Source organism: Pagrus pagrus (genome assembly GCF_965226575.1).
Source record: "Pagrus pagrus genome assembly, chromosome: 16".
In the NCBI taxonomy this organism is placed as follows: Eukaryota; Metazoa; Chordata; class Actinopteri; order Spariformes; family Sparidae; genus Pagrus; species Pagrus pagrus.
This window is the reverse complement of record NC_140200.1, coordinates 8024779-8049874: the sequence shown is the minus strand read 5'-3', so window position 1 is coordinate 8049874 and position 25096 is coordinate 8024779. Positions and strand designations below refer to the sequence as shown.

General features: G+C 43.5%; 1 protein-coding gene across 1 annotated transcript in view; it reads right to left on the bottom strand.

Annotated features, from left to right (window-relative positions):
- Window positions 1-25096, bottom strand: part of nbas (NBAS subunit of NRZ tethering complex) — a 162866-nt gene that overhangs the window by 14195 nt on the left and 123575 nt on the right. The window contains exons 48-49 of the mRNA XM_084376963.1: window positions 6607-6746; window positions 1361-1508 (exon numbers count right to left, since the gene is read on the bottom strand). Coding sequence (XP_084233089.1) covers window positions 1361-1508; window positions 6607-6746 — 288 coding nt within the window. The remainder of the gene's footprint in view (window positions 1-1360; window positions 1509-6606; window positions 6747-25096) is intronic.

The following is a 25096-nucleotide window of genomic DNA, read 5'->3' as shown; positions in this document are numbered from 1 at the left end:
AGAACTCTGTTTGAAGCTAGAAAGGTGGCAGGGTCCGCCACATATAAACAAAGTAAAACAGCGTGAAACTGTGTTGTCCTTTTATTCAGTCACGAAAAAGAAGAGAGATTGTTTATTTAGTCTGTTTAGACATAAAAACTGTCAATGGAGATCTTTCTCTTCTTATTAAAATTTCTTTCTCAAAACTACGTAGTGCACCTTTAAAAGTTTTAAAAGTAAAAGTACTCATTGTCCAAAATTTGCTGCTGTCAGGGTGTTCCCATCATTTTATACCTTTATTATCACAGATGCACGGACTTAAGTAGCATTCGCTCTAACGGTGATTTCACACCCAACCTATGTAGTTTGGTTAAAATGGATCCTGGCGATGGACATTTTCACACTGGCTGGTGTGAAAGTTGTCCACCGAACCCTTGTGCGGACCAAACAACTGGACCGAGACCGCTTGAAAAGGTGGGTGCTGGTCTGCTTCCAAGCGGACTCTTGTGAAGATTGTCTGCGGCGTGATGGCAAGCCGACCAACCACAGGATTCATTATGATGGATTTGGGATTTTAGCATGATTTTGAGCGCTTCATCACTAATTAATCCGTCTGCTGATCTTGAACTTGAACTGTAATCTGTAGCCAAGCTGTGTATTTATGTCAAAACATGTATCATGCCAGTTCTCTTGCCCTTTTTCGCTGATTAATAGATCAAAAGATGTTCACCCTGCTGTGCTTGTATGCTGCTCCATGTACTGGGAGTTCATTAAAGTCCATTAAAAGTTTGTGACAGCAATCCCACAGTAATCAGAGTGTTATTTGTGACACAGAAAATGGATATAAATACACATCAGAAGCACTAAAGGGCTGCATAAACTGCTGATGCGCCGATGATGCAGGATGACAAACGCCAAAACTGTCCAATCAATGAGTAAACCAGAACTAAAATGTGACAATATCATTTTTTTCAGTTGGTCCGGACCAAATGAACCAGCCTGAGACAATATGCCATATTTTATTGACTAAAATGTCACAAAAAAAAATTAACTAGCCACTATAACTGTCAGATAAATTAAGTCAAGTGAAAAGTGCAGTATTTCCCTATGATATATAGTGGAGTAGAAGTAGAAATTAGAATAAAATGAAAACACTAATACAAGTACCTGAAATTTATTTACGTAGTTACACTCCTCCACTGCTGTACTGCCTCAAACTGCAACATTATTTCTCTGTTCCATGTACTCATAGAATCAGCCAGTCATTCTGATCAATAACTGTTAACAGGTGAAAGTGTTTTTGTGGACTTTATCGACTTACTCGAGAGAAAAGCCCACACGGGCATCATACACAGTTATCCAAGGCGTGTTTGCTGTTTACCTCTGCAGGAAGCTTGTGTTTGGCGTTATAGAGCGATCGCACCATGGTGACGACCTGCTGACCCAGGTCTAATTTGACCTCCGATCCCTTGCAGTGGGTCAGCATGGCCGAGGTCAGCACCACCCAAGGGTTACGCTCCGACTGCGCCCTGGAGACAGAGAGCAAGACAGACGTGTGAATGTGAATACGAGTGTTTGCGTCTTGTGAGTTTAATACAGAGAGAAGATCACAGACTGGTAAATACAAGACTGATCCAGAGAAGCACACAGCTTTGATGTAAATCAGAGGAAAGCAGGAACATCCAGAATAGATGCAAACTTGTGATACTACATGCAGCGTCACCAGATGGTGATCCTGTTCGACAACGACTGGGACACGGCAGCTGACTTCTGTATGTGCACCATATTGCTCGAAAATGTACATTATGAATAATATAAACACAACAGCCGCATAAGCAAACCAGCATCAACCTGCCTCCGAATCACAGGCCGACGTGAGCAGGCGGCCACAATCGTCAAGAGGTTTGCAGACGATCTAATGAATTCTGACTTCGGCGTGTAAGTGAGGAGGAAAGATGTTGGACCACAATACTCTTACAGTTAATATTTAACACCTACATGCTGTATTTTCTCTCTCTCCGACTCCCTGTGTGAACACCGGGGGGACAGCTGTCAGCTGTGACAGGCGTCACTTTGTTTGCTAATGCTTCCAGAGTGACAGATTAGCTTCCGCCAAGGCCGGCAAATGTCAGTGACGCTAAGGCAATATGACCTTCACGGATTTTAATTGATAGATATCAGTCACTGCAAGACAACATGAGACCGGAAACCACAGAACGACTCATTATCCGTTAATTAGGTCTTGGTTGAAGGATGAATCCTGTTTAAGTCGTTAATTTTATTAGTATGATCATTAACATGGCAAAGAGTCGAAGCTAAATGAGAGCTCCCCTAAATGCAGGCCATCATTGATGTTAGTGGTTATGGATGTGTTGTGAAAAAACACATTTTGAAGCGGTGAGGCTCTAAATATTGAGGTTATAGAAGGTAAGTGTTGACATGCTACGTTGCTCACGTTAGTACGACAAGCAGAGTATTGAATATTACTTCCCAGGTACAAAAATACCCAGATCTTCTGCAGTCTGGGGCCTGTAGAGCAATCGCACTAGAGATTACCATCAACCGAGCCAGCTAACTTCCTGTTTAGCAACCAGCTAACCTGAATAGAGATTAAATTATTTAATCTTGCAGCTCTTCTAGACTTTCCATATTGTATTGGACCAAATGGCTCAAATTATGATAGCAAAACTAGTCATTTTGTGGGGGTTGCATCTTGCTCTTACAGCGCTTCTCTTAGTGTTTGGTTAGGTTTAGGCAACAACAATACTTTATTAGGTTTAGGAAAATAAGGTTTGGGTTAAAATAGACCCATAATAAATGTTAACCACGTATGCTTACTTCTCCCATGTGGGTATTTTCTTGGTTGTTTTCCAGGGTTGCAAAGCTACAGTATGAAACATGATTGGTTGTTCCTGGAACCACAGTAATTATGATGCTGTAGGAACATTGCCAACATGGCGACATCGGAGACGTGCATATCTTTACATAGCAAACATTATTTGCTGCTATATTAATAAATATATGGAACGTTTTAATACTGAACAGAGACAGAGAAGGAAAGCAGGGGACTGGAGCCGAGAGGGGAATCTGATATGAATGTGTGCTTTGTTTCACTCTGGTTGTTTTCCCAAGATAAAGGCTAGATGGCAACATGCTGATAAATCCTCAGTTTTATGATGAGAAATCAAAAAAATGTCAAGTGGTTGAAGCCCGACGTCAGATCAGGCTGCTCAAGTGAGTCTTAGGAAAGCGTGTTAGAGGAAGGAGACCCTGAGGAAAGATCCTATATGTCTGCCTATCTGTGTCTGCCAAAGAGGAGTGTGTGTGTGTGTTTGATAGAAAGGAGCTTGCAAGTGAGACAGAGAGGCTAGAAAGGAAAGAGGTGAAGAGACAGAGACAGCAGGGAGAACAGCAGGGCTCCTGTGTGCGGCTGTCAGTAGAAGAGGCAGCTCTCCATCCAGCTACTGGGGCGTCTTGTCCTAACAAGCTGCTTCACCTTCAGACGAAGCGGCCATGGGGACAGACAAGAGTCCACTTGTGCTGCTGGCACAGTGCTGCTTCCTGTGCTTTTACCAGGGGGGACAGGGAGGTACTGCTGCATGCGACCACGAGTGTCTGCGCGCTCGCCAAATCTGTCACAGGGCGCAGTGTGAGTCACAGCCAGCCTCCATCCGTGCTTTGAATCATGACTCAGTTTATGCGGACAGACTAAGGGCTAAGCTTTTTAGATGCAACTCAATATAGCTCCCAGAACAGCCTCTTGTGGAGAAACAAATCTCCCCTCAACAGCCTCTCAGTAAACACACCTCCATCCCGACCAGGATTAAACGCAGGATCAGACCGTAGTTAGGGATGACCGCGTGAGGTAACACCCTCAAGTCTGAGCAGAACATCTTAAACGAGGCATCCGAAGGTTAAGTTATTCTGAGTTTTGTGTTCCAGATTATGACTGCCGCATGTAGCAGCCACAGCACATAAAATGCACACTGCACACAGATCAGACCTCAATTTCAGCCTTTCTCCGCTTCAAAAGATGCACATTACAGTGAAGTAGCGTCGGGTTATGTATGCACGCTGCAGCAAATTAACTGGAGCGATTTAAATGAGGACGACTAAAAGAGACAAGAAGAAACAAAATCCATAATCAGAAGCCGACTTTGTACTCAGCATAATGTTTGCATTTACATCTGAAATACAGTACGGCAGCTCAGTCTGCAGATAAAAGGAATGATTATAGCAGCCTGTCCCTGCAGTGATGGTTTCACTACAGCTGTTACACTCACAAAGTCAGCCGAGTGTCAGTGAAATCCTGGTTTGAACTTGAAGCAGCTGCGGCGTCCAAACCCTAATCCCCATCTCTCACTACTGCCTCCCAGTCCAGTGTTGCTCTGCCAGGAAAGACACTGGCTTCACACAAACCCAGTCAGAACTCTATTGTCCAGAACAAAACACAAAGATGAATAATAGCCTGTATTCACACTTGCTCCTGATTCTTTTACTTCAACAACTCAAAAAAACATATTTCCCCTGTAATTGTCTCCCTTTTATTAATTTTCACCTCCACACTAAGCAGCTTTCTCGAGTGTTGAGCACAAAAATTAGTGCGAGGCAGCACAATTTCTCCATTTTCCTGTGGAGAGGCATAAAATAACAGATTCTGCATCTAATGAAATGTTTCCACATAAAAACTTTTCTGGAGAAAGTACTTCCTGCTGTCCAAGGACCTACGACGTAGAACGAGAGGGAGGATATCTGATTGGTTCTGACTGACAAGTCAAGGACACACCATGGTAGCAACTTATCATTCACAAGGTAGCCATGCCCTAAAGCACACCCTGCTTTATCGTCTATTTCACTCTAAATGGCACCAATTACAAAATGAACATCAGGCTCTATTGAAGAAGACTTTGAACTACTGATTGAGACCATGAACTTATTAGGAAGCTGTTTACTGACGTACTTCATCAGCTGAGGAGAAGGGGCATTTTTTGCTTATTGCATTAGCTTTTATGCTCTAAAACAGAGATAAAAAACCATCAAAGCTCCTCATGTTTCCTTTGCATCCATTCAAACAGTCCTATCACAGTAAATACAAAGAAAAACAGGGTGCCTTTTAGTCTGTTTATAGTCGTATTTGCCTAATCTTTATGCTTCTTCAGATGTGGTGGAAATGCAACAAAAGTTTAAAAATTTAGTCGGGAAGTCGAGCTTTTTTGGCTTCAAACACCAAAGACCACCATAGGGATGAACAGGGCTCAGCAGGGTGTCCGGAAATAAAACGCCCTTGAACAGACCGCATCCCAAATTCCTTCCATATTTACATGCCACCACCAGATGTTGATAACGTGTCGTCACCCGGGTCTTACGTTTGGATCAAAGCCGAGCCCAGCCGAGGTGAAAGTCAAGTTTACACATTCCCATTGCACACAGAAGTCCGATCTTAATGAGTTAAAGTGGGATTTTTGACCGGTGGAAGAGGGGTACGAGTCTTGTTCATCAACAAACCGATAAAGTCATCAGAGTCTATAAAGCTCACTCACACACAGCTTTATGTCTGCCCTTGTGAGTCTCTAACAACTACTGGAGAAGAACTTAACTTTAAATTGCTCAATGAAACAGTCTGCCGTGATTGAGCCGTAAGAATAAACCCCTGACTGAGAAACACTGTATTGTCTCGCCGGTTCTCCGAGCACTGCTCACTTTTAATCAAGGACAATAGAGCGGTGGAAGAGCAATCACATCATTACACACTTATAAATAATAAAGCCTGCACTTGCTGAGGCGCATAAGACATACAAGCTGCGAGAAGCCAGGACCCTGAAGCTTTGTGAAGACTTCATGTCCAACTCTTAACCCTATGTGCAGGCACCTGAGGGATAAGAGGCACTACTGTCCATTCTCATTCGTAGTGTCTTCATTTGTCCCAGATTTTGTTAATGAACAAACTACAGTATGCGCCCTGTTTAAAGTGCCTGCTTGACTGTTAAGCACTCTCACTCTTCTCTTAGTTTAAGCCTGAATAAGAGTCTGCTTGGACCCAAACTGATGAAAAAGCACCCACTTTGCATTTTAACTTTAAAAAGTGACATTCACTGAAGATGCTTAGGGGGCACCAACGCATTAAGAGAAGAGGTTGAAGGAGAGAGAATTAAATTAGGTGCGAGGAGAGGATAGAAAGAAAGTAAATCAGCTGCGACAATCTTGGTATCCTGCACACAACCTGCAACGACAGGGTATTTGCATTTTAAATCTCCGAAAGCCTGCCTGTAAAATGTGTATTTGAAAAAGAAAAAAAAAGAAATCCTGTATGTAGGGATATGCAAGAAACGCAGGTGCTAATGAGCTGTAAACACGGGAATGCAAATAAACAACTCTTGAGCGAGTAATTACCGCTTAAAGGAGAGTTAGATGAGACGATCAGTACCACATATTATATCTGTACATTAAATATAAGGCTAAAACAAGCAGTACAATAGCTTAGCTTAGCATTAAAGCAACATTATGGCGAAATTAGCAAGACACAAGACACTGCACCATCAAAAAGCTGTTATTTGAAGGTAAAAAAGTGACGTAATGTTGCTTTAATCCTGAAAGAACCAAAGAACAATGAAAAGACGTTTGTCTTACACGTCCTCCTTCATCATGGGTGGCCAGGCTTGTAGGAGAAGCATGAGGAGCTGAAAGTCTTCCCACTTTTGCGCAGCCTCCAGCAGCTCCAGGAAGAGGGCGTATCGTTTCTCCTCGTTCTCAACATCTTCTGTCTGAACCTGAGCAGAAGGGTGAAGAGGAGGACAAATCAGTTCGAGACCAGGAAAAGCAAAAGGGCCTGCTGTGAGGATCTTGATCGGAAGATACCCCCAGGCCAGTGAGCACAGAGCACAAATTAGGTGAATGAAGTGTGTTCAGGAAAGACTAACCATCGGCTCCTTTCAAATTCTGCTACGTGTGCAGTGTTGTGGACGACCGTGATGATAAATGGCAGTATCATCCACTGAGGGGTGGGTTCGGCTGATCTATTATCTTGGCCGCATCCGCAAGACTCTATCCAACACAAGTGCAACAGACGCAGGAGAGCAGCTTTCATTGATTTCAAATGAAGCGTGCTCTCAATTGTGACGGCAAAAACTTGACAACCTAATGATTGCAGCAGAGTTTGTGGGCGAGGCGTATCTGCCAAAACGGGACCCGAACGCACTGCGAAATCACAAACGCTTAATCTAGGCGGGTATCAAAGCCTTCAAACTTCAAACAAGGCACGGAAAAGACGGAAAAGACTTAATGCGTCACAGCCCATTTCACTGTTAGCTTAAAAAAAAAAGTCACCTGTGGCTAAACTTATTCTATACTATTATGAGACGGAAATCAAGAGGGAGAGCGTAAGAAAAGAGAGTGAAAAGGAGCGAGGGAGGGTTAATGTGGAAAAAATGAGAGGAGGAGGAGGCGGAGGGAAAGTAATTAATTTTCTTCTCAAAGGTTGGCTTCTAGTGTGATTTAACAGTTCAGAGAGCGGCTGATTTCTGAGGGGAAAACTACAACCTGCCAAGCCATGGCTGCTGCAAGACAGGCTCTGTCACACGCGCACGCATACATGCACACACACACACACACACACACACACACACAACACAAGCACATACATCATTTGCAGCCAGACTCATAAAACATAGTTTCAGCCTCGCCGGTGTGATCAAATTTATGACCGGATATCTATGTAAAGCCTGGCGATATTTCATCTGTATAAAGGTTTATACACAGTCTAATTCAAAACAATTTGAAACGGCTGAACTGTCTGTCTGTCTGTACTTGTAAAAGCATTCATTACATTTAAATGCTCTTCCTTCAACCATTATTTTCAATCCCAGGGCGGTTCGGTAATGAAGCTGGGCCAGTGCGCAAAACATCTGCGAGGATCTAGCTCCGAACAACTCATATTTCTGCTAGCATTAAGCGGTCCTCTAAGCAATTATTTAATGAAATGCATTTTGAGGCAATAAATACTTTTCCTTAGAAGGATAAATTGAGAGCTCGCTAGAGCGATCTGGCCGCTGCGCCATGCCAAAGCTTTTATACGGCCAAGAAAATGCATAAAATAACTGCATTAAGGAACTGTCGAAGAACACCACAATAATTTCCATATAACACGCCGTATTGCCTTCAAAATGATGAGGAATAAAATTAGTAAGTAGGTATAAATGACCCAAATTCAGTGGATTGGAGCTCCTGTGTCCCCCGACTGCATGCTGCATCTACAGAGCCGTGGCACGCCACTGTAACATAAAGCCTTTGACTGAAACATATACCCGAGAGATATTCGTTACAAAGCCACAGCGGAGCGCTGCAGGTGACTTGTTTTATGCTGTGTAAGGTCACTGTGCAGGCAAAGCCAACAAAGTCCCGAATTGTTAGTCCGCCTGCCAACTACTGGAGGCGCACCAATTTTTGCGCCACATGTTTTGTGTTGAATGTTGGTGAAGCAGAAACATAAAGGCACTTAGCTCGGTGATATAAATAGCTACGAAGAGTCCGCTGGCTAGAGATGAATACGTGTCCCTGATCCAAAGATTCCTTAAAATCAAAATCACCAGTTGATGTGATGATATAGCTTTTCTTGTATCTTCCTTTATTATTTATTCAACCTGTCCTATGGAGCCCCCGAGTCAGAACAAACATCTTCCATGTTGCTTCCACGTTCTGACTTGTTGCAACAAAAAAGCACTTGAGTGCAGCATTAATCGGCCCAACAGTTTTATATATCAACTGGTCTGACGATATTCTGCTTCCTTTTGTCGGTTCTTGGGCTCCATATAATCCTCTGGGTGTCTCGGTGCAATGGATAATTAATGGTAATTAAGCATTACTTGCTCTGGCTGAGTTCCTCACGAAAGCACCTAATCCTCCGACTGATTCTGAGACATCTGATGTGTTAAATTTGTAAGGAGCGGCACATGCAAATAACTGGCAGCGCGGCAGATCCATGCGTTAGTGGTGTAGCGAAGCGCCTTATAATGGGGGATGGAGCAATAAATGAGTAAAGCTGAAGCTCAGGACCTTCTGGAAATGGAGGTCATTTGCTAAACAGAAATGGAATCTTAACTACCTGTAAAAAGCCCTCACTGCAATCTAAAGCTCTCAAATCCATCACTGAATGTAAACCGCAACCCGAAGCCTGTTCATCATTGTTATTGCCTCACTGTGTTATGAATACTGAATACTTTCCCCGCTACTGAAGCAGTTTTATAAAGTTTTATGGCCACATTTATTCATTATGTTATGAAAATTCAAGGGTATGCAAGACCTTGGGATTCCCTGATAATATTGTGATTGCATGTTTCTATCGCACACAAAGACACATTCATCTCGCACACACTCGTCAAAACTCACCTGCAGCCGACTGCGAGTTAAATCACCGCCAATTACTATGTGGCTGTGAGGCTTTTATTTTCTTAACAAGGGAGGATGGTAATTAATTATGCCTAGTGATTAAAATCAACATTTCCTCTGTGGTGCTGTACAAAGAACAGAGTGCAGGAGGGCAGGAGGGCAGGGAGAGGAAGGAGGGCGGGAGGAAAGGATGAGACTGTTATGCCAATACCAAAACACTGAGCCGAGAAGTGCTGACAAATTAGATCAGACGCAAGGCTTCTCAGTCGATCAGCCAATCCAGAAATATATACATACTGCGGGGCACGTATCCGTCCACCTCCCTGTGTATTTATAACCCTTTCGCAACACTTTCCTTTTGCTCTTTCATCTAATGTATACGCTTCCCTTTCCCATCCATCAGGCTTTCAAACACTTCCGATCTCAGTCCTCTCTTCACTCCCCATCTGTCCATCCTGAGATCAGTTAGCTACACAGCGGGCAAAATGCTAATAGCTCAGTAAATTTGTGAACTAAGACACTATATATCTTCTTTTTTTTTTTTTTACTTGGCCCATCACCAAGGCCTGGAGTTCCAAAAACCAAAGACGCAAGCCAAAAATGTTAGGAATGGATTAACAGGGTGAACTCTTCATGCAATAGTGTGTGGGGTTATGGCAGAGGTGGGAATTGTGGAGTCATCAAGTCATCTCCATGCCATGTATTTGTTCTGCTCAGTCACTGAATGATCAACTACTATCATTATTATTTTGAGATTTTTAGCAGAAGAATACTACTTCTTCACATTATTTACATTTCTTGGACTCAATTATGAACAGTGAAGCATGATAAATCATCGGCCCTGAAATGTAGCCTATATTATTGGCTATATATTGTATTGGTGACTAAGCCAATCCAAAGAATGGGAAAAGAGAGGAAACAATATCCAAAGGAAGAAATAAGGAAAATAAATTACAAGAAAAGTTTCTACTGAAGTGAAAACAAGTTTCAAGTGGTGTTATTGTTAGCGCTGCTGTTGCAAAGACACCTGGATCATTTCTGTTCTCCTCAGAGTAGCGACTACCAACAGCTCAGGACAAAACATTCATTCAGTCAGTTAGTCTGTAATGGAGACGGGAGAGCAGACAGAAACGGTGCCTGTGCGCCTGACTGAATCCTCAGTCAGCGCTCATGTTCCTGAGAGATTCTGTGCCAGGTAGTGAAAGCAAAGTTCACAGGGAACCAATCTGAACGCAGATGGTGTCATTATTATACATCCATTTCATTGTGCAATGAATACTTACATCATTATGATAAGACAGAGCAAAGGTGAGGTCATATAAACAAAGAAACACATAAAAAACCCACAGGTGCAAGTGAAAACGCAAACACGCATCATTTCTGTCAACACGGCGATTCATGTAAGCCGGTCGCAACCGCTGAAACCGAGGGGTCAACAAACAATGTGATACCGTATGAAAACATCTCTGTGGGGAGAGAGCGGCGCATGTACACAGGCATGAAAGCAAACACACAAACAAAAAGCTGCTAGCTCTGTCCGCCTGTAATTTCAAGCTTCGGAACCACTTTCTTTCTCTTTTTTCTGCTGGCACAGAAAACTGTGCTGTTAAATTATGCCGGCCACATGCTACACGCTCGCCCACTGTGACTGGAAGTAGCCATGCTTTTAGCAAAATGATACACAGCGACACGGGAAACGAGAGGAAAGCACAGAAACGAAGTAAGCAGACGGGGGAGGCGGAAGGAAATGAAACATGACAACTAGTAGTTTCCAGCTACGTTATTGCTCTTTGGCAACCTTTTACCTTCAACGCAGGAAGACGTGAAAACCTCACTCGAACGCTTGCGTGCACCTCCGTACACGTGTGTAATGCGATACTATCACAGTTGTGAAATTGTACATGAGCTTCTTATGAAACCTCACGAGCTCTGATTGCATAAGAGAGCAATAATGGCGCGAACACGGGGTGATTTACCGCGTCGACATTAAAATGCACACACGCTGAGGATGTTTATTTATTGAACTCTTGCCTTCGCTCATAACTCCCAAAGTTTTGTGAAGCTCAGCAAGAACACAATAACGTGTACATTTCTATAGGACAGAGAACAATTTCAGAGTGTGTTGTAGTCTGTCCAAAACGGCTTGTGTCGTCAGACAGGGTATCTTCTCCACTGATTAAAAACTGCAATGCAGTCTAACCCTGCTATCAGCATATGATAATAAAACAGGGGGGGGAGGAGTGTGTGTGTGTGTGTGTGTGTGTGTGTGTGTGTGTGTGTGTGTGAGAGACAGAGAGATGGGAGGCGCTTTGGGGCAAATCGATATGCAGAGCAGAAAACTGTCAGAAGACACGTGGGTGAAAACACACACACACACACACACACACACACACACACACACGGTTCACCAAAGGATAAAAATGGAGATGAAGTATAAAAGACTGCAGTAGTGTGTGTGTGTGTGTGTGTGTGTGTGTGTGTGTGTGTGTGTGTGAGAGAGGGCTATACAGATGAAAGTGGAGTCATCCATTCCTCCTGAGAGTTGCTGGCATGAGACTTCTTTCACTCCATTTAGAGGAGGACACACACACATACACGCCAAAAAATAATAAGAACCTTGCAAACAGGAAGGCAGGTGGGCTCACACACACACACACACACACACACACACACACACACACACACACACAAACACACACACAATCAAAAACAATCAGCCGAATGCCACCGAAAAAAAAAAACACAGCTTCAATAAACTCCTGTGGAATAATTCTCCTCCATATGTCGCCGTCTTTCCTGAAGGAATAAACTCTCACTAAATAAATATTCCAACATCAAAGCGCTCTACTGTAGTCTTTTAAACGTGAACCGCTTTCAACACACAGGTGACACTTGAAGGTAATACTGTAGATAATTTTAGACTCAGACAGGGTGAATGAAGAATGCCCTGCTTGACAGTGATGTGAGCCCCGAACCGGGCTTTGAGGTATTTTTATTTGTAGACGATAAAAATGTTTGTCAACAACCGCTTGGAGCCAACGTGTGCATGGTCCGGGTCTGTAGAGGGCTCGAGCTCATGCCACCTTTACTTTTTGTTTTTTTATGTTATTGTTTTATGATTTGTAATTGGATTAAGGCAAACTGAGGCAAATCTAATACAGCTTGATGTTTGGGCTGGCGCTACATGAAAAAACAAAACAAAAAGGGAATACATATATTTCAGAAACCACTCCACAGAAACTACACCATGTCTTGCCAATCTTATGACAGCCTACTGTACTTTCTTAAAAATGCACAGCTGAGTTTAATACACCAAACGCTTTTGTTTTGGTATTGAAGTCTGATAGATACTGTAGATCACGGCTGCCCAAAGTGAGGCCTGTGGACGAAAAACCACCCACTGAAAGGTTTGATTTGATTGGCCAGATGTTTATAGAGGACAAATTTATAATAATTTCTCAAAAATATGCTTTTTTTCCAAGTCATAAATGCATGTAGAAAGTTATTAATTCTTTTTCATAATTTGAGCACGGGAGGCAAAGTGACACTGAGGAGGAACAATGTCAATCAAGGTAACCTGGACTGTTGGGAACCATTTTGGATCTTCACAGCATCATGAGCAAACTCCTGCACACAGGTTTCGCCCGATGAAGGTCCAGTATCAAAATGTCGTAGTTGCAGTGAGTTGTCTCGCAACTTGTGGTGTATTCGACTCCGCTTCTACCCACCTGCTCGTGAAACAGATGTGCAAAGTAATTTTGTTGTGTTTTGCATCTTCACAGTAAAACAAAATGGGTGTTTGTTTTTGTTTTTGGCCCGTGGCCCTCGGTTTGTTTTGGACACCCCTGGAATAGCTGCGAGAAATTAGAGTTCCTTCAGTGGAAACTTCAAGCTTAACAGCCTTTAACTGTGGATAATCATAGTTAGAAAATGGTGTTGATGTGGTGATACTTAAGAACCAACACGAAACAGATGGTTTGGCGGTTTACTTTGTAAGCTTTGGCTGAAAACTTCATCATTATCACACTTACTAAAACTTCTGGTAACACTTAACACTAACCATTGTTAATAAATGGTAAATGAATGTTGACTATAATACATGACCATTATAAAGAAACCTTTACAACTGCTTGATAAATGGTTTATAAAGCGTGAGAAATGGAGAAAGCACAGAAAATAAGGGAATGAAGTTGATGTTTCCTGTCCTGTTTGCTGAATCTGTGGAGGTGTCACTTTGATCAATGGTGTCACGTCGGCTCGGACGTGTTGGCCAGCCGAGTCAAATGTCAGCGCTACAAGAACCAGTCTCGAGGAACAGAAGGTAAACAAGAGATTGCAAAAGAAAGAAACTACAGTGTCTTTCCTTTTACCAAAAAAACGCCTTTTGTTCACTTTGGACGTTTCATTGGGGGGTGTCAGTCTAATGTCAACACCTCTCTGACAGGCTACAGTGTAGGTTACAGAACAGGACATGAACGTTGGACGCTCAGCAGCCCCCTGCAGAACCGCACTGTGTAACTACCGGCCTGGTGAAAGGTGCTGCAAAAAGCACTGTCGTGTCTGTGGTGCTGAAGTGCTTCTCTGGGAAAAAGGTGGGTGATTGTCCCATTCATACCGAACAGCCTATTGGAAACGACCTGACAGAAATGTACTATTTTTGAGAAGTCTACTAATATAGTGCTCATTTTTAACAGGATTCACATATATTCACAAAAACAATCAATATGAGAGTTACAGCCAAAAAAGTAAATATTACGTGTCTATCGGCTGCTCTCAGAGTTATTTCTGTCCGAGCGCCAATTTATTCTTCTCACTGACAAACCGCAGCATCATACAATTAAGCTACTAAATGAGAAAACTGGGGCCAAAGTGTCAGTCAGTACATGCCAATTAGGAGCTTGCTTGAAAGATTTCACCCCACTTGTAATGAGAAACCTCCTCCAGGACTGATTAAACTTTCAGTGTCACAGAGGTTGAGTCAAAACAAATAAAGATAATGGTCAATTTATTAACGCACACTAGAGATGACAATGAATAACCCCAGCAGGGGCTGTTTATTTCACTTCCTATTAATCTTAAATAAAACGCATGCATCAATGCGTAACAATTATGTATTAGCTGCCGTAATTGTCAAACGACTTTAAACTGTTGGCTGTACATAGGAGTGGTTATATTTGCTATTCAACCACCCAAGCAGCAGAGGCTAATCATTTAAGGTGTGAGGGTTGTGTATAGTCATCTTTATGGTGAATAAATGGATCACAGTCGAGATGGGAGCCCGTCTATCACACGCAGCTCGTAAGATTACTGTGATCAATCAATCAGGCTGACACATGGTATGTATGCTTTGCTGTAATTGATCCAAACAACATCTCGGAGTAGAAACAGAAAAACCTGACACATTTCTAGTCTGGAAATGTTGAATACAAACAGCTCAATCATTGATAATCAGCAGCAGATGTCTGAGCAATAACTGGTGGCACTTAGGAGCCTGAATAACTGCCGCTGCTGAAGTCTGAAAGTTTAATAATTACCACTTAAAACTTTTAACATCAAAAACTTCAGCAGAAGTTCCTCTCTATCTTACAAAACACCATGTGGCTGTGATTGCAATGTGGGGTGGTGCGCCACACTTAGTGGCTGAATGGTATCAATAACACCTCCAGAGGAGCATGACTCTGGTTCTGTCGACCTACGAGTTGAAAATGCTAATACACCTGCACAGACCGAGTATCTGCACCTTTAGAGTACTTTTACATCTGGATTGCATTTGAAACTGTCATTTTTGTTTCCTTTTCTTTCCTTCCTTCCACTTTTCCTTTTTTAGAAAGCCTCCCATGGTGTTGTAAATTACCGTCATGTCCATGTCAAAAAGGTAAACATCAGCCTCATGATGGCTCCATATGAAATGTCACCAAAGTAATTAAAATCTGCCCTGTGCTAACAGCGGATGTCTGAACCACACTTAACAGGAATTCATCGAGTGGTTGTTGAAATATCTCAGTTTGGACTGAGGCTGAACAATTAATTCAAATATTATCAAAATCACAATATGGCCACGTGCAACATCCAAATAGCAGGAGAAAAAATTAAAACATACCATTGCAGCCGAAGCATTTTGGTTCTGAAGAGACGCCCTGACCTTCAAATAATATTCTCCAGACGTAAGGGAGCTTGTACGGTACAAATATTGACTCATATTGCAATATCTGTCAACATAACTGCGCAATATGATACTTTTTTTCCCATATTGCTCAAGCCTGGACCAAAGCTGTGAGCGAAACCATGACCCAAACAGACTGACATCAGCAACCATGGAGCCGAGCTGTAAACATGCCTTAAAACTCAGACCTCCTCCCTCACATTACACAAGTAAATGATTATTTCTACAGACTGCCTCAACTGTTATTTGAAAGTACATTTAGCTGACGACTCAAAGCCTATGAGAGTGTTCAATCAGACTTCTGGTATCGACTGCCTCAAAACAGCCCAGTAATAGATACGAAACATCTAAGTAATGGAAAACGACACTTGTATTACTCGGTTACTTCTCCAGGCAGGAATGACACAGGTACATGTGTCAACAGGTCACCAGCACTCAATAAAGCCAACAAAGCCACCATTTTACGTGCCAGGTCTGATATGATGTCACGTCTTCACGGCTGACAGGAGATGACCCCCTGAACGACTCGCTGAAGTATTCGGTGAACACATCATCACGTTCGTGTTCAACACTGTGGTAGACAGGTTAATGATCAGTGTCGCCATCGCTGTCTGTCTCGACAGCTCTCTCCCTCCCGCTCGTCACATCTTGTTACCGCTGCCAATCACGACGGTGAGCGCCATCACTCCCACCTTTGCATCAAATGAGCGGGATAAATGGAGGATAGCATTTTTTTAATTAAAATATCGGGACAGGGGAAATGCTCCAGAGTCAACTACATCATTTAAAGGTGTCAGTTTGCTAAATTAAACTGGGCCAAGTCTTTCTTCAGGTTACTGTTTTCTGGAGGTTTTACAATAAAGATTGTCATGACTTGTTGTGAATGACTTGATGTAGAAATGTTGTGACAGGTTGTGCCACAAGGCAAATTATTTTTTCAACCTGAAGTCTACTTCTTGTCGCAAAGCCAACGGCACTCCTGGAGATGGCAAGGTACTCGTTCGGAGGTGGGCACTTGACCCACTACTCCTCCTTTCTGCCCAGTGGTGGACTCAGCTGTACCAGCTGTATACGGTGGGACATCAGCTGTATACGGTGGGACATCAGCGTGCAGAGAGGGTACTGGAAGGGCACCCTAGAGGGCATCATTTTTATATACATAAGGAGTATTCAAGAGGGCACTTTCACTGTCTTGTTTTAAACATGGCGGCACCACTGACCCTCCCCTGAGACCACCTGTGCTTCTGCCAGCACAGTAGTCAATTTATGTGAATATTTGATTAAGGTTTCCTTATTTACATACACAATGCCCACAGAAGGCAGTAACAGTGCAGCACAATTAAGGAAAAAAGGTTTAAAGTTTGGCTGGCATGCTATATAGAGACAAAGGTTTTAATGTCTTCATTTTATGCCCCTTAGGTTCATTATTTTACCCCAAAAACTGTTGCCATAGAACCTGCATAATTCCCAAACGATGCATTTACTGGACTTAATAATGCATCCTTTGAGCTTTCTTGTTCAGTTTAACTACAATGTCAAAGAACAGAAATGTTATTTTGATTATTTATAAGTCTTTCCTAGGAATGAAAGGTCAGTCTGTTTTGCGCGGGTCTGTTTTTCATATTTAAAATCAAAATAATACATAATTTTTTATGCTGAGATGACAGTTTAGAGCATCAGTAGCATAATTAGCAGTTACGTTAGCTTTAGCAAAAATGTCGCTGTATATTTTTCTCTTAAATGTTTTAGCAGCTGCCTCATTTAGTTACGTTGATTAACAAAGTATTCACTAAGATGTCAGTTCAACAGAAAGGATATTTTTCAGTTATAGATATACGCTATCTAAGTAAATCTAGTTTTAGCTTTAGCTAAGGCTAGCTGTGGCTATCTTTTACTTGATATATGTTCTTTGGCTTCGGAGGGCAGCATAGTGGTCAACAATTACTTAAACTAGAGCAAAAATAAACCGGCTGACCCTGACACTGCAAGGTCTATGGTAATGACCACACAGGAAAGTAGATACAAGCAAAAAAAAAACAACAAAACGATTAAGATGCAGGCGTTCCCGTTAATCAGAATTTAGTGGAGATTTTTTTTTAAATCTTGTGAAACCAACATGCATCTAAAATTATCTGCATCACAAGTGACACTGCGCCTGCGTATCCAATCAAGGTAATGTGACTCGTGAGGTTGTTAAGTCAAGCGTGCATCTTTTCTTCCTGAATTTGTATGAGGCGTTAGGTAAACAAAAGCGAACTCTTGCCCCCATCAACAAATCTGCCTGATAATCTTCTCTGTGACTTGGCAATTATCTCAGTCCTTGACCTGAGAGGGAGAGGGAGAGATGGGGAAGGGAGAAAGGTGGGGAGAACACGGGATGTGGGCATGTCAGTGTATTGGACTGGGAGTGCCGGTTGGAGCCGTGGGATCCAGAGATCTCTGTGTCTGGCCTTTACTGAGTGCGCTCCGAATGAGCTCATCAATATTCATTGACCCGCTCTGGCTAATGTCCCAGGCGACGGGCGGAATAAAGTTGCAGAGGTCGCACACTTCACAAGGGGAGAGAGAGGCACGGGAGAGCGAGGGAGAGAATGAGCGATGGCGAGAAGAGTGAGCGGGGATGATAAGAGAGCGCAGGTTTCAGACAAAAATGAGAGCAAAGAGAAGCAAACACCAAAAGGGCAAAGCCTCGGGGCCTGTGGGGGGTTAGGGAGTTTATTACGGCTTGAAAGTGCAACACATAAAACATGCAGAGGAAACATAAGCGCACGGATAAAGACACGCACGCCCGTGGAGAACAAACAAATGCACACACACACGCACCCTTATGCATGCAAAGTATGACATGACAAGATGCGTGCGGTGACAAACAAATACAGCTTCTCTAACCTCTCCCTCTATTTGTTGTGTTTTTTTCCTGCTCTCTCCCTGAAGTCAGGGGTAGATCCACACTGTATAACACGACACCTGAGAATACAGAACGGTACACGCCGCAAGAGAGGAAGAAGAGGAAGATAAGAGACGAGAGACAAAACACGGAAGGGGAGTGGTGAGACAGGATGAGGAGATCAAGGTTGGGAGGGAAGAACCAGCTCTCGTAGCTTGAAATCGTCTTGACACACAGACATCAATATGGAGCGCGCACACAGGAGCTGCCGTTACAGTATATTTTAATATTAAACCCATTTGTGCCAAGTTCTCCTTAATCATGCATGCGTATATAGGGGCTGATGAATATTCAGGATGCAAAGGAAGGTCAAGGAGAAGAGAAGATACTGAACGATGTGATGTGTGTGCACATAAAAACACATGGCCGGACAAGTCAAGTCAACTTCATTTATACAGCCCAAAATCGGAAATCACACTGCCTCAGCGGACTTTGGCCCTCAATCAGAGTAAGAAAAAGAACTCCCCGAAGGCAGAGCATGATTTGCAAACACATGCAATTACCTAAAGGTCCCGTAATCTGCTAATTCACGTCCATACTAATATGTTTTGTGTCTATTTTGACATTTTTACATGCTTTAATTCTCAAAAAACACATTATTTTTACCGTCCTCTTTTCACCCTCTGTCTAAACGTCTCTCTAATACAGTAATGTGCTAACCTTAGCAAATAGGCTATTAAATATGGAAATATGGCTGGATTTTCGCTATCCATCGTCTTTTCAGTTGCTAATCAACCACCGAAACCCCGAAGCAGGGAAACAATTTGTTCATCTGAAACCCAGTTTCTGAACAAAGACTCTCTGTAGATTGAGCGTTTTACAGTATTTTTATATCACCATGACCTGCTTTAAAGTCAAGAAGGCAAGGACATTTCCGCAATATAGGACCTTTAAGATGAGCGTCAGTTAAATGCCTTAAATTAGACACAGTTAAAGCACGTTTTCAGCCGAGGATGTGAGGGGATTGGATGCACGCTCACACATATGCTCAGGATGAATAACACCAGTTGGAGCGAAGCCTTTACCTGGTGCTTCAGCGCAGCAAGCAACGTGCCAAAAGAGATAATGGTGCATGAGTGCCCCCACCTCGTCTCACACTTTACCGTCTTCCTCCCTCCTTCCCGTCTGGCTCTGTGCTGCCCACTCCTATCGCTTCAGCTATCCTCAGGCTCTTTCCTCCTTATTTCTCCTCTTGTCCGTCTCCCTCTGCACATCCCCTCTTTCCTTGTTTATTTTATTGCGCTGCCTCCTCGGAGGTGTTTTTTGACTGAATCATCGGCGATCCCACCGAGATGACAAAGTGTTGTGCTCTTCTCTCCTGGCTCCGAGTTAAAAAACGGAGCATAAATAAAGTTTGCGCAAAGGAGCCGAGGGGGAGAGATAAAAGCTGCCAAAACAAGTGGAATTACAGCCGGGGCTTGGCTATCAAGACAATGACCCCTGACCTGTTGTATTAGAGTGCGGCCATAAGATAGCTCACTCAACCCCATCACATTTATTATTTATCTACTTGGAAAAAGACTCTCCTCCCTCTCGCTCTCTTCTTGTATAACCCTCTCCCTCCCAGTTCAGGCTCATTCGCTTTCATCAAACAAATCTTTCTGAGCTTCACTGTCTGGCTTCTCCTCTCCACATAGCCTTCACCTCTGCAAAGCCCCATCCCCTCTTTTTTCACACAATCCCTTGTGGGACATTTCCTTGAAGTTCCCTTCCACTTTTTAACTTTCCTTACACTGGATCACGAAAGCACCGTCCCGCCCATTTGTCAATATGTGATATGTGAGTGTGTGTTTGTGCACCGGGGGGGGGGGGGCAAAGTGGTGATGGTCAGCAGCTGAAGACAAAACACATGTTCTGGCAGCTGACAAACGCCCACTTGTGTTGCGGTCTGTATTGCTGTCATATCACACAAATGCTGTAGTTATAGTCTGCCATCCGTCTGCGTGCTTCTTTTTGTCTGCTTTCATCGTTATTCTTGGATGTCTGTCAGGGCTGAGGCTTATCTTGTCAATAAGGCTTTGCATGCTTCAAACTGTGGCCTTGGTATTTAAATATACAGCAGGTAGAGTGGGATGTTTATACATATTGATAAACTCACACACCTCAACATTTCACAGCTCCTAATACCCCATGGTAGACACCGCAGCCCAGCTATGTGTGGGTGTGGATCTGCCTGAGACGGATGCATGCATGCATACGCTCCACCCTCGTTACATCGAGTCCAGATATGCTGGAGTTCTGTAATTTTCTGCCTAATTGCCGCATACAAAATGAGAATCACCATCCTATGTCTCGACAGAAACGAGGAACAAAGGCGGAGGGAGAAACTGGGAGACCAACAGGGAGACGCTGTAAAGAGAAGGGTGCGCTGATTGTGCCTGGATGTCACAATGACTTGAATGAAAGTATGCATGCAGAGTGATCTGAATAACAGCCATCTGCTTGTCACAGTATGTGGTTCCCACATGCATAACAAATAACTTTATCCCACGTGACTTTGCATGACAACGAAACTGTCCGAGCAGATGTGGACAGGGACAGACATTTTGTCCGCTGGAAGTGCACCCTGGAAGGAACGTCCACGTGTGTTTCCAAAGCAGAGATGTGATGAGAAAAATGGCTAAAAAATGGGAAAGATAAAGGTGCAGACCTCCGAGAATGAATGCGATGTGTGTGTCAAACTGTGTGTGTTAAAACTTGATCACATCTAATCTCAAAATCATTTCAAGGAAGAACGAAATGAAAAGAAACGAAAATGCGCCTCGGCAAAGTCAAAATAAGAGCCGAGTCTGGGTTAAAGCGTGGGGTCCGGAGGCCGTGTGGCTGCAGACGGGAGGCTGACGGAGTGCAGCTACACCGCCAGCTCGGCTCTGCTCGGCTCAGTTCATCCATATTAGATCGACGGCGCACTGCAAGGCCAAACAGCAGCAGCACCAAAACAATGTGTTACGGCAAATGATCCGTGACATTGACAGGAAGAGAGGGGGGCTTGTAGCATGAATCAGCTATCTGCTGTTGATGAGCACAGATGATGGCTTTTCATGCATATGCACACACACACACACAGGTGATCTCCCCCTTTGCTCTGCGACATTTCGAGCGCACCTAGGGGTGAAGACCTTGGTGCAACGACCGGTCTCACCTTCCTTTACCGTGCGTGTGTTTACCGACTTGTGTGTTTTAACCCTCAGTGCACAGCTGCGGGATTCAACACGGTAATTACATGAAAATATCGAGGCTACGGCGCAGAGGGCGACGCGTTTATACGCGTGTCTGCACACACACACGTGCGCACGCTTCCATTCAGATGTCCCCTCTTTGTCTGTGAAATGCCATAAACAAATGACCGTAAGTATATCGTCATTAGTGACATAAAGGCCAAACACACACTGCGCGCGCACAGACACAACAGACCCTCCAATCTTGACGGTGCTGACATTTGGACGCCCTGCTGTTATGACTAATCATTCAAAATGAAGTCACAAAATCTATCCCCGGCTTCACCTCTCACGCCCTCCCCCGCATGACATCCCCCCTCCTCCTCCGCTCTATCTAAATGTCAGCATTTCCATTGAGCTCATTAATACCTCCCTTTTTAGGTGTCTGTGTGCGCCTGTAGTGTGTCGGGATGCTCTGGGAGCAAGGAAGAATGATGTATTGTGTTGGTAAGTGGTCTGTTGTCCTCTTTTTCTGTTTTAATATCATCTCTGAATCGTTCTCTCTGTGTGTTTGTATCTGATCCATCATTATTCCCCCCCCCATCTCTAATTCTTTCTCTCTGTTCCGACTCTGATCCATCATCGCTGGGTGTGCGCGAGGCAGCGGCTGTGAATCACGCAGTGGCCTTTTCACTGACACGGCCCGGACTGACCCGGCCTGGACACCACTGGGCTCGACAGCATTCATCATAACAGCATTCGTCTAGCGCTTTCACATGCCGGCGCGCTGGAATGCACGTGCAAACCAAAAGCTGTATATGGTTCAGGACGTATAGACGGAAACATGCAGACTTCAGACAGACACAGGCAGGCAGGGGGGGAGGAGGAAGCGTGGACAGCCAATGTGAAAAGACGACAAGACTTTTTCAGATCCTAACAGACTGCGTGGATCTGAGGATGTCTCGACGTGCTGTCAAAGAGGTGTGCGCATGAGGCGATGAGGGGGGGGGGATTACACAGTAAGTGAATCAGATCTGTAGGAATGCACAATGCAGCCTCGAAACAAACACGAGCGGGTTATCGGGAGACCGTAAAAACAAAGACAGAGAGCTGTCGAAGCGATAACCTTTGAGTTAAATCAGTGGTGATAATCACAAATACTGTGTCTTTGTTGGAGACACACACACAGACCCAGTGGCCTCTGACCTCAAGGATAAAGGACTTCAAGAAAGACAAAAGAGCAGAACTAAAGAATCCGCCTTTTTCCATCAACCACAGAGGAATAATGACTGTTTAGTAGCAATCTTTCCCGGAGGAATCCTGTTTCTCTCCTTTTTACTCATCATATGTGTAACGTATGCATGTTTTGAGGGCTATTATCATTTATTATTTTCACTCTAGCCCAATCTAACGGATAAGCGGTGATAGCTAATTGATGGATGGATCGATAGTAAGACAGTACTGAAGGCAGCTAAAACATCTTTCTAAAAACAGTGGTTACAATTGCTATGCGTAATGTGAACGGCTTCGCCCGAAGCGGCTTCTTTTAGCTCATCGTTTTGGTTTTCTGGCCTGCGACTTCACCGGCTGCTTCACAGCCACACGGAGCAACTGTTTTTATAGTAAAAGTTTTAAAACCTGCAACAACCTGCCTGGCTCCAAACAGACAAAGTTAGCGGCTACCTGGTGACCACAGCAGCACGTTTGGCAGCTAAAGAGACAGACACTTCCCTCAGGTGCGGAACAAACAAAGGGAGTTAAAGAGGCCAGGTGGCCAGTTATATGACTCCATATGGATGCTAATGTTGCTTTGTTGGATGTATAACTTTGGGCAACTGTTTGCTAACAAGTTCGCCACATTAACTTGAGCAGTGAAAATGTGTCACTGTTGTCTTTACGGGTGCTCCCCGGTGACCAAAGGAATCTGTTTTTGCAGTTTTAAAGGGGAAATTCCTTTTGTTGTAAAACATAAGGTGGTTTAAATGAGTCCCTGGTGATGCTGATGCACAGACATTAGTTCAGGCTGCAAGCCCTGTTGTCAGAGATCTGAGAGCCTGCTGGCAGCTCATCAGACAAAGATGAACACCAGCAAAGGAGGACAGATACCAAAGACATATTTAGTGTATTATTTATATAAAGTACATACCGCACTAGCTGTGACCTATTTGACAAAGTTACACAAGCTCTCTGTAAAGTTTATAAGCTCATCTACCTTTTAAAGGAACGGTTTGATATTTTGGAAGTATGTTTAGTTACTTTTTTGCAGACGGACAAGAACATCGCAAGGTTATCAATAATGCTTTAATTTGCATGTGACTGGAAAACGTTGCAGCCAGCCCGGCGTCTTCAGGACCTCTCTGTGAGACTCACAAAATGGCTAAACACAACAAGACACGTCTCTCGGACAACAAAAGGACCCAAACTCCAAATGGCAGGACAGTTCATTGCAGGATAGGGCTCCCAACTACCTGAGAAACTGCCACCGGCCCCCGCCCGGACTTCAGCTGCACGCCGGCAACAAGAGCATGCATGGACTTCCAGGCCAGAGACCTGCTGCACCTTCTGTCCTGACTCCACATAGTCAAGAATGAAGAACAGCCTCCTGCGGAAATTGTGACCTGAGTTTTTCACAAAGAAATCCAGCAGCTATAAAATACCTTTAACAAATCATCCACAGGCTTGTCATCATCCAATAAAAAGTGATGAATACATGTAAATTGATATAATTTGTAACATACAGCCCCTTTAATACATGTTTTAGTAGAATTTTTTGCTAAGCTAAGTTAATTAGTTAATGGCTGTAGCGATATATTTAGCTCTCGGCAGGTAAGAAAAAAAAGTGCATACCCAAAACGGTCAAGCTTTTCCTTTAAGTGCTTCTGGGCAGAGACACAGAAGTGAGGTCTAAGAAGAATTTAAAGAATCCGTAATTGAAAAAAAAGTCATATTTTATTATGCAATGGCAGATTTTAAAAAATCGGTTTGTCTTTGGCTTGAAGTGAATCTCTCGTTGACCCTATTTGCCGCTGATCATTTCAGTCTGACTGGCTGCCAACTGCCTGGAAGTTGTCCAAGCAAAGCAGTCGCAGCCTGAGCTAATCTTAAGAAATCTATATCAGTGGTGAGTCATGTAAGTTATATCACCCTTTGGCAACAAAACTAACCCTGTTGTATTGTAAAAGAACGTCATAATTTTCTCTCTGCTTGTCCCCTCCGACAAAAGGTCAGCAGCAGGGTTGAGCAAGTACTTTGCTGAAACGAGCAGCGGGTACAAATAACGTAAATTAAACTAACCACTTTAGGTCAGTCCGGACCACTTCTGGTTTAGGTGCCACTCATTCCAAGTACGGATACCAATAGAGGGACTTAAGTTGGTTGAACAGATGCAGATACACATACACTGTAATGGGGTGCTAGCTCATCCCTCTTCAGCGTCACTTTCACAAGGCAGATGGATTCAGAGACTGT